Source organism: Gavialis gangeticus, unplaced genomic scaffold (assembly GCF_001723915.1).
Source record: "Gavialis gangeticus isolate Ggan-Ray unplaced genomic scaffold, GavGan_comp1, whole genome shotgun sequence".
Classification (NCBI taxonomy): Eukaryota; Metazoa; Chordata; order Crocodylia; family Gavialidae; genus Gavialis; species Gavialis gangeticus.
The window spans coordinates 12,306,571-12,317,586 of NW_017729014.1; the positions used below are offsets into that span (position 1 = coordinate 12,306,571).

General features: G+C 47.0%; 1 protein-coding gene across 2 annotated transcripts in view; it reads right to left on the reverse strand.

Annotated features, from left to right (window-relative positions):
• Positions 1-11,016, reverse strand: part of TMEM201 (transmembrane protein 201) — a 60,707-nt gene that overhangs the window by 16,181 nt on the left and 33,510 nt on the right. For both annotated transcript variants that reach the window (XR_002096362.1, XM_019511772.1), the window contains exon 7: positions 3,442-3,665. Coding sequence is in view for 1 of the 2 variants with exons in the window: in XM_019511772.1 (XP_019367317.1) it covers positions 3,442-3,665 (224 nt within the window). In the remaining variant the exon portion in view is untranslated. The remainder of the gene's footprint in view (positions 1-3,441; positions 3,666-11,016) is intronic.

Sequence of the window (11,016 nt, forward strand, 5' to 3'; positions counted from 1 at the left end):
TCTCCCCCACACAAGGAAGTTCAAATCCATATTTCACTTGAGTAGTCTCCGTCATCTAGACAGCTTCAACACAGACCTCTAAAATATTACAACATCAGGAAAAAAACCCGAACTGCCTGTGCTTTGGGGTGGGAAAAAAACAAACCCCCAAATCCTTTGAAATGAAGACATATTTGGCTCCCAGAAATGACAGGGCTGGAGATTGCAGGCAGGTGCTCTTCTTAAAAAACACTTAAATCAGCTCAGGGACACTCAGCTTAGCCCAAAAGGCACTACTCAAATCACTAACTTGAACCAACTACTGTACAGCTCCCGAGAAAGGAAGCTTCATTGCTAAATGTTTTCCCTCTCCTTATGAATATGTAGGCTTAGTTCTTCTAAGCTGCCTAAGACTTGAATGCTCAATGATTTGAGCAGAGGGGGTCAACCTTTTTGGCAGGCTCAGTACAAAATTAGCTCTGCACCCTCCCCGAGCACCACTGCGATCCCCTTCCCCTACCTGATTTGCTGCTCTGCTTTTTGCTTCCTGCCCTATCTGCTACTGTGTTGCCTGTCCCCTCCCTGGTCTGCCATGGGCCACACACACAGGCTACCTGTGCCACTTACCACCACCCATGCATGCTGCAGGTGGGCCACCTCTGGATTAAGGACAGGCTTTTCAAGTCTCTTACTTAGGCAACTTTGCAAATTCAGGCCTGCAAAGTTTTGCCAGTGCTACAGGGAATTACATGCCCTACCCAGAGGAGAGATTTGCAGCCATCTTCCCCTCCCAGTTTAGATCTTGATAAACTCAGAAAACAAGCCTGAGATTTGGAGGCAATTCTGGAGTGGGAACAAGCAAAGTTCACTTCCTGCCTGACACCATTATATTCAAAACTACCCTGATGAATCCAGCCAGACCCTATTCAATGAAGAAGTGAATAAACCAAAGTTCAGTTTTACTTCCTTGATACCTAGACTTAAACAAGGGTAGGAGAGGCTGGGGAAGGGGAGTTTTAAAGGAGGGGATAGAATTTAAAAAACCATGGGATTAAGTAAGATTTAAATAAATCTCCCTCAAAAAGATCCACTGGCTGGTAACAAGCTAGAAGTAAGACAGGCTGCAGAGAGCAGTCCCATAAATACCCTCTGAAGAAATGGCTTAATGAGGTAAGCAGGTCTGTGGTAACACAGTTCCCCCATATCCGCATATTCAAATCCCACCAGAGAGGATTTAGCCATAAATACGAGACAGATGTGCTGCCTATAATGCAGGGGTGGGTGGGTGTGTGTGTGTGAGCGCATGCACACAACCATATCTTTTAATTTGAGACCTTAAAATCCCAAGCCCTTCTGCTTATTGCATCTATTTTTATACACATTACGGCTTTATCTCAGTGATTTTGGCTAAAATTTACCCCTGGCACCCCTACCAGAGAGCGTGCTATTTGATGTCTCCATCCTAGAGGTGGCTACGTATCTGTGAGGAGTGTCGTTATGGTACACGCAAAATACTAAAATTAAATAGCAGACTCACTTCATGTCAGAAAGCCAGCTCACCCTTCCAGGTTAGGACATTTTTCAACCCACAGAGAGGAGCAGATGCTTCTGCATTCCCAAAATTGGGCTTTTTAAGCTTTCCCAAGGAAAATGGAAGGGAAAGTTAATGAGATGCAAAACAGTGCCAGGAACATGCAACCATGTCATCTTTACCAGGCATTTCAACAGTCTGCCCCAAGAGCAAAGGAGCGCCAGGTCTCCCCATGCTGCAGTAGGAACAGGTCATACTGACCTCTCACTGGGGTGAATCACTGCTTGCCTGGTAAAAAATGGTGACTTAACTAGAAGCCTACTGTGTGTGATTAACAAGCTAAGAGTGGGACAGTTCACCCTCTGGTCCTGGAGCACTTTTAAAAGTAGAACAGTTTGCAGTCAGGTTAGATCTCCCTGAAAATTTAGGAGTAGTGGCTGGTACTGGGATTTCTTGCCCAGTGATGTGAACTCCTGGAAAACCCCCAAGAGCCTTTAACCAGAGGCTGGTTAAAATGGATCTAATCAAGGATGAAAGCTCCCACACACTTTGGGTTCTGAGCCAGGAAATTATTCCCATGTGATAAAGACAGAGGCACCTCCCTTTTTTTGCTCCCCCACACCAGAAAGGCTGTTTTTCCCCACCATCACTTGAGCCCCCTATGGGAAGACACAAGGGAGGAGATTCCCTGGAATCTCTATTCCAATACCCCTTTTTGCTAATGGATATCTAGGAATATCCAGGCTGTACTGGATCCTCTCTTAGTAGCAAAGCTATGACAATGGGAAGAAACCCCAGAGCAGGCAGATATAAAATAATCTGTCCCCATGAAGTTTTCATGCTAACTCTTAGTTGCTGGGTATTGACTCAAGCCTCAAAATATGACATCCCACTCAATTTTCTTTCCATACTCTTCATCAGAATTATTTCTGATGCTAAATATGCTTCTCATCCTTTGGACGTGCCCAAAGTCTCTCTGAATATTGCCAAATTTTTCACCTCTATAAGAATCTGGGAAAGCAAGTTCCACAGCCCAGTTATCCACCATTACTTCGTAAGCAGTTTTCACCTGCAATTTTAAGATGTCAGGCCCTGTGATTTCTATCAGTAGTGGAAGCACCTGAAGAGCTTTACAGTGAAGGGCACCATAGGAAAGAGCAGCACTCGGGCCAGTATGAATTTGGACAAATGAGTATCTTCTCACATTTTTGTCTGCAGCTTGCAAGGGCTAATTACAAGTAATCTAGTCCACTGACAGAGGAAAATGGCTACATGAAAAAGGTGAAGTCAGAGAGACTGAAAGAAAGTATTCATCTGGGCTTTGGGTTTTTTTGCATTATCAGGGTGCAATGACACCGGAGTTTTTTATCTGGCACCCAAAAAAAAGAAAAAAACCCCAAAACCCCCAAAGTTTGAGCCTCAATTGCAATGCACCAATTCAAGGCACCCTTCTGCATTACCTGGATCAAGACTAATCTAAACTTACTTACACATAACCCTTAGTGATAGCTGCCTCCTAAGCCTTATGAAGTAGTTTACAGGTGTTGCAGTTTATGGGATCTCTGTTGCCGTTATGAAGGTGCTGTGCCAAGCTGGAAGGATTAACAATGTAATTCTTGCCATGGAAGATGTTTATGTTAAATCAGTTCCTACCAAGTCTCAGTAAAAGATAGCCCAAGACAGATATACCCATTCTGTCCTGGCATTGCCATCACCATGCATCTATTTATTCTGAACTGGTAGCACTCTTCATCCTGCTGTAACAGCCTACAAGAGGTACATAGCAACAATGTCTAACTAGGCTTAATATGCTAAGGCAATAAGTGCATTCCCGTTATAGTGGGGAGAGTGCTATGACCCCATCACACCTGAGCTGCAGCACAGCTGCGTTTTCAGCCCATCAGATCTAGACCCGTGGTGAACTGCCTTACCTGCCCTGGCCAGGGAAGGGATGGTGCCCAGAGACAGGGCCCTGTTCAGACGTCCAGGGAGCGAAGAGGAGGAAGCCCTGCGCGGGGATCTGAAGAGCTGCTGGTTTGTCAGCTGGAGGATACTGGGAGGCGTTGGGATGAAGAGAGATGGAGAAGTAGTGGAAGAAGGGAAGCCAATCCCAGTGCCATTGGGAAACGGAGTGATCAGATCCCCAGAAAGATACCTGTAAATGACATGCATGATAGTCAGACATTCAGAATAGGGAAATTCCAGCACCTCCTTTCCTGAGTTTTTGACCGCGTACCAAGGAATCCCTCTGGGCTCAGCAGCATATTTAACCAGATTCATGCATGTTGGGGGCTACAGCATTGTGCCAGAACCTAGACAGCCTCATCAGGGACCACCGTGCCAAAATACTTGGCAGCAATAACGCCCCTGACCCATAAACTGTCTATTCCAGCAGCACCCAGAGAAATCCACTCAGTCCATCTTCCTCTGCTCAGCACAGGGGCTGCCTACACACCATTTAGAGCAGCTCAGCCAAGTGAAGACCTTGTCTCCATGAGTAAATTGCATCTATTTAACTAGAAGTGTGTAACCCAGTGCAAATCCCTGTGTGGGCACTCCTACTGCAATTGCTTTTAAATCAGGCTAGGACCTGATTGAAGCTAAACCAAAACTCAGCCAAACCTTAAACACGAAGTACATGACCACTGTATGGGGTCGCATCGCTTTAGAAGTTGCATCCTTCAGGTTAATGGAGCGCGGATCTCTCATACAGGGAAAGTCTTGCTCTGTAAGCATCTTAACAAGCCATCCTGTTGCCTCCTCCAGCAGATCCCCTGTTGCCTTTGCCTTTCACCTGTCTCCCCATACCAATCTTGGGTCTTAAGAGTTCTTTGTATGCTTAAATTACAGGCTTCTGCCAGTTTGTTCCTCTCATATTTGGAAGCATCGCTGTTCCCCGCAGTCAAACAGTGGTAGCCAACATGACTAACTGGCTTATTTAGGCTGGTGCAGTATACATTTAGATCTGGGAAGAGAGAGGTAACAGTTGGAGTAACATGCTGCTCATACCTTTTTGGATAGGGAACACTATGAAAATAGCTATACATTTTTGGTTTTAGTGTCGTTTCATTACAGGGTATGCAGCAATCCATAAGGCTGTTCAGGCTCAGGACCGGAGATGTAAAAGAGGAGTCCATGTTTAGAGTTCAGAGGAATTTTTGCTAATGAATTGGATAAACATGCATTTTAATACAGGCCTCAAAAGTTGGTGGGGCAGATTCTCACGCCAGCCAACACCAGCTAGCTCCTTTGTTTTTACAGCAGCTGAGACCAGGACCGTGTATGTATAACTGGAATGCTGTATGATGTGCACAAGTACACAGCACCACCAGATGCATGCTTGGGATTGCTAAAACGGTTATGGGACCTGAAGAGGTCAACACATTTGTCTTTCCATCTCTAGATAGCAGAATTAAAACCTTAAGTGTTGTCATACTGAAAGTGAATTTGATGGGATTTGTCCACTAGTGGCTAGGTCCTCCAGCTAGTTCTCTATCCCAGTTAATTATATGAATGACATCATACAGGTACTGTAAACCTTTTTTGAACAGAGCTATCCTGCAAGTAAGATGCTGTGCGCCAGGTGTCTTGCAGTATGCTGGGGAGGGGAGGCCTGCTGCATGACCGTCAGCTAAGGAACGGCCCATATACCTACAGCTGTGATGACTCCCCACTGTTGCATGCCAGTCTGTTGCTCTTATGGACACAAAAAGAATGTTCCATAGGAAAACATTTAAGCAGATTTCAAGTTGCCTGGCCAGTGGTAGTAATAAATAAGCTATGCAATTCGTGGAGATGCCTCATAGGTTGCAATCCTACCACCTACCTTCACACTGGTTCATAAAAAAAAAAAACAAAAACAAAAAACCAAATTAAAAACAAATCTTGGAAGCATCACCTCCACTTCTGCATTCTTCCTTTCCTCCAGGCCATCCTGATGTGATTAGTCCTGGATGTGCAAGCATAGCTCAGGTGATCAGCACAGCTCAGACACACAACTACTTGGGAGCCTATATGGTTTTGTTCTGATACCACGACAAAAAACGTTGAAGGTTGCGGTATCTAAACCATGTGTTATTCATACACGTAGGTGTTGGTGGGTTTCTTTTTAAGAATATGTTTAAAAATTTATCATAAGAAAAAACAGGTTTCGTTTTACATAAGACATCCTCCATCCCAAGTCTGGGGTCTTTGGCAGGAATTTGATATAACGCCCACACCATTACAGAAGCAACCAGGTGGAGGAGTGAGAAGCTCATTTTAATAAGACCAGTCCTTCACAGTAGGGTGGGCTCTGCCAAGACAGAAATCGGAGCAAGTCCATAATAAAACACCTATTTTTATGTTCAGTCCTATTGGTTAAACCCTCACTGCAGTCAAGGGATTCAAGAAAGCAAGCGGCTTCAGATCAGAAGCATGCAGCCCTCCTCAATGAACACATATGAATGGTCGTGCATAAAATCATCCATGTCAGAAAGGTAAGATACCCCCTGCATACCAGCGTGGTCACAGCAGTGAGGGGGCCAGTCTCATTCAGCCCCGTTTTCAGCTGGGTCAGCTTTGCTTTCCCTCCTGCTGTTCTACATTTTGGGGCAAAAGGGTCCAACCTGAGGCAGCTCTTTGCTGCGCCTGCACATACAGAACCAACCCGGCTCTCCGGCTTTTGGAGACTACCATCTTAGGGAACTTTTACAGGCAGTCGCTCACCATCAGTTAAAGGCTTCTATGCCCAAGCCCATGGCTAGGGCTTACAAGAATATTTGGAATAGATTTCTCCATTTCCTTCCCTTAGGCCTTGCTGCTTGACAGTCTCACCATCCCCTAAGCCGCAGTCAGAAGCTTCTGTTGTCCCACACAGCCGAAGCAATATCTAGAGGAATCATTTATTATGAACAGGAGCTTGCTAGCAAAGAACCAGAGGATCCAAGCCAGTCCACTGGTGCATCAAGAGTTTCATGCTGACCAAAAGCAAGTTCAGAAGAACTCCTAGTTTTGACAGGCTCTGAATAAAGTCAAGACTTCCATCAGTTGTAGCTCATCCAATGTAACTCTGTGTTTGCAAAAGCCTACCCATTCTACACTGCACCCATCTCTTTTTCACCATCCAGCAATACTTGCTTTCCAGGCCATGATGGGGAGAGATAGGCATGGCTCGGCAGCTAGAAAAAGCAGCCTGGCATGGATACTGGGGAGATCAACAACTGGATTTAAGCACTTTTCTGAAGCAGATGCAGAAGGACAGTCATAACCCTCCACAGTGGGCCCAAAACATGAGAAAATAGGACACAGCTGTGATTGTTGCTCTCTGGCTCGCCCTAGAGTAACAGCATCCATTGCTGCGGACTATGCTGCTCCAAGGTGCTTGCAAGCATGCAGAGCTGGGCACAGATGTACCAATTAAGGGGGCAGTGGCGAAAAGTAAAATAAAAAGTCTCTGGAGTCAGACAGCTGTTGGAAAGTCAAGGCCCGGCAGCCGTTTATTACAGAACTTGGCATTGTGCACATGATTTGGGCATCATGCTTAGTGTTTACAATGCGTAGGAAGGTACTAGACAGTTAGCCACAACTCCGCTACATAGATATTTCCAAATAAAATGTTAAATAAAACCGTCACGTGACATGGGACAGTACGCGGCCCTGAAGAGCCACCTCCCCTTCTACCAGGCCTGTTCTATACCAGAGCGTCACCTCAATCCAGAGCAAGGGCCACAAGAGGCCAGCTTTCAATCCCATCTGAGGCAAACTGCACGGGACAGTACCTCTGCTCCTGACCAAAAGAGACAGGAGTGGTCACTGCTAGGAGGTGATAACTGTAGTGGATCCATGGGTACCCCATTTATCTGACCACTTCAGGGGTGAAGGGGTGGGGTGGAAATAGAAGCCAGGTAACCTGTTGCGTGAACATACTTGGTCTGCTGGAAGCAGCGGGGTACAGCCCCCTTTCAGCTTTCATCCACCCCGGTATAAGTGATCCCCAAAAATCTCACTGCCCATCCAAGAGGATTCCTTGTCCCTGAAGTCGCCTTGGTTTGGGAGCCAAGGGGAGCAAGAGCATGGCAAGAAGCCCTTGCGCCACCCGTGACAACCCACCCAAGCACTGAAGGGACGCTCCATAGGGATTTTTAGCCTCCCACCCAACCAATTGACCTAGGTGGGTAATGTCCACTTGTTTCCCCTTCCCCTCCAGTCCACAAGCCTAGCCATGCTGGAGTGGCACACATAGGGTGGGACAATGCCACTGGGCCTCTCCCGTGCCCCTTTGGAGACTTCTCCAGTCCAGCAATTGCTCTGCATGGGGGGAGTACACTTCAGAACCGAGCACTGTCCCCTTAAAGAGAGCACCTGCTATTACTGTGCCAGCATGAGGCGTGACACCTGCAAGGATCACACCTGTGGTGTGCATGCTGGATGGTGGGCACTGACAAGCAGCACTTGGACATTGAACCACCCCCACCAGATGTCATGACCAAAAAAAATCCCCAAATCTGGGGCAAAGAACACCAGCTATAATATATAATAGAGCATAAATAATTCTTCTACATACACATCCATATGCATCAGCTACTATGCCTAACAGGATTATTAGCATCACACAATTTTAGTGTACTTTAAAGCAAGAGCACAGGTTTAAATAAAAACACACCAACATAAAATATGGTCTTCCCCTCCCCTCCCTATCCCAACACAGCCAATTCTGTCCACTAGCCCGGGTATAGCAGACTCAAGAAGGGAAGGGAAAAGCAGGAGATAAATATGCCAAGATTAAAACCATAAGGAGGTCAGTTTCCATGCAAAGATTTAAATACAAGATTTCAGGAGGAGATGGGGAGGGGCTGAGGGGGGTCTCCTCTGCTCCAAGTCCCTTGCTCTCCCTGCCTTCCCTTGGCTGGGTCTCCAAAGCCACTTGGAAATAAAAAAGCACCATCCAAGTATCCCCTCACGCCAAGCCAGGCTCACTGGTAGGTAACTCAGGACAAGAGTGCTGGCAGCTCTGTCCTAGTGCACAGCTGTTGGTCCCAAGTGAGGCAGGGTTGTGTAGTGTTGAAGTTAGTGTCTAGGGAACGGCACCACACAGATGCCTCTCTCACCAATCAAACCGCTGCAGTGGTCACTGCGGCTGCCCGGGCTGCAACACTGCCTTTGGACAGAGGTGCCGGACCTCACCTCGGTGCTTGCGCAAAGCCAGAAGCAGAGTCCGTCCAACCTTCTGAAGGCAGCAGGCCATGCTCCGAGTGAAGCACAAAGCCAACTGCCAGCTCCTTGCCTTCCTCCCCCTGCACAGTCACAGCATCCTGCTAATAAATACCAGTCTTTCCCCACCCCATTTTGTAGGCCTGAGCCTGGATCTACTCGTGTACAACAGCTCCAATCCAGACACCAAAAAGGGGCTGTGGAGAGAGACACCTGTGCCAGCAGGTGTTTAAGCTGAGAACCGCTCTACTGGCGATTGAAAAACCCAGAAAAGACCTGGAGACCACCTCAAGCTTTCCTGTGGGCTCAGCTACTCAGGCTAAACTGAGGCATGACAGGAAGCTCAAGATGAGCAAAGCACCTTGAGTACTGAGGTTACAATGTGGCCGACTGTTAGGAACAGACTAGAATGACCCTACGACAAGACAGCAAGATATATTAAGTAGACCACGGGAAGACACTTCCCCTCTCCCCCCAGCCCAAAGTCAGTATTTTTGCAAACAGAGTCAGAATACTGACTGGCTGAGTGCCAGATTTAATTGCACCCCCTTCTTTTATTGCCCCAAACAATCTGATCGATGGATATTAACAGGCTCTGCACCAGTCAGCTTCTGAGAGCATCCTGCATCCAAAAGCTGACAAGGTAGGCAAGAAGGGCAAAAGGAAAACAGGACAGACCAGTGCTTGACAGTCACAGAGATGAACCACTTTGCAAATCACACTACGAGCTCAGTCATTTCTCGCTACCTTTTAGGACTTGATTTAAAAAAAAAAAAGTGACTTGGCAGCTGTGTGCAGCTGTGCACACCTGCCGAGACACCCAGAGTCATGACAGGAAGGCGACTGTAACAGATTCTTTGGTGTTCCTGACAAGTTGCTTGCTGGCATTTTCTAAAAGCCTCTCTTGCAGTTTGAAGCTTGACAGACAGTTAAAAGCACCGTGGGCTCTGCCATCAGCCCAGCCAGACCCTGAATTAGCTCTTAATACCCTGACATGCGAAATCATCATGACGGGATATTTCACGCTGTCTGGGTGTTTCAGTGATTAACTTCAGGCAGATTTCACGCTTCCTTGCTGGTGGTTAAAATGTTAGCAAGATCAAGACATTTTGGCCACCTGCAGTTTTTACATAGATTGGCACCAACTGTACAAATATTTCTGTAGTAGTATCTATATGTCAGCTCCTCTCGGTTATCTTACTGGCTGCTCGTTCCTGGTTTTTAGGGTGTGCACACGCATGCATGTGCACACACACAAACACTGTCACGTGCCACAAGAGCACACAGCAAGGTAACGAGCAAAGTTGGGATCTGGTGCGACTGATCTTTAAGCGATGTGTCACTTCCAGGCATGCAGCATAAAGGTTTCTACAGAGAAGAGCTGGATGCAGGTGCATAAAGGCAGGACATGTCCGTGGGGAAAGAAATGAGGGCTGTGGCATAGAGAAAAGGGAGAAGGTGTGGCTCAGAGCAGGACATCTGCCAGGAGACTCAGGACCATATAAAGCCTTAGTTGAGACCTGCCACTGGACCTATTGGCCCCAGGAAGAGAAGTGGGTCAAGAGCCTGTGAAGGCATTTCTGCTCAAGCTGCCACTGAACGTCCCTGTGGTATCAGGAAACGAACAAAGCCGTTGCTTGGAGTGAAAACTAGAGAGAGAGGCACTTGCCAGAATGGTTTCCACTGCCTTTGCACCCCCTGTCCAAGCTACCTCCTGCTGGGAAGATGCGTGGCAGGTTCTTGTGCCTTTAGAAGCAGCCATGCAGGAGAAGTCAAACCTCTTCCAAGGGGACAGGAGGAGGCCAGATTTGCCCTGCAGAAGACTGGAAGCAGCAGCAGTCTGCTGGCAAGGCCTGTGCCCTGCAGTGGGCCGAGTGCAGCTGTGGGAAAAATGCCTCAACAGCGATCTTGGCATCACTTCGACTGACCTCGTGATGCTGGAAGAGATGCCAAAAAAGCAGCAAAGATCTGCCTCACTGGAGCAAGGCTTTTTTCTAGCAGCTAACCATGGTATCAGCTGCCGAACCTTTGGGTCCACTAAGATGACCCATTCTACTAGCTCTGAAGTGGTCAGCAGTCTGCTTTCCTGAAACTAAATCAGTATATTCCTTTAGCACAAGATTTCCGTACATCTGCAGGGAACAACAGTATCTTCATACTGACACCCTATGCTGCTCTGGGCTCAAAAGCTGATTAACCCTGATCGAGGCGGTCAGGTGCAGATGGGTAGAAACTATGCCAGACTAAGTTCCTTTAAGGGCCGGAGTAGTTCAAAACTGCTATGAATTAAAAAAAAAAAAAAAAAAAAAAAACCC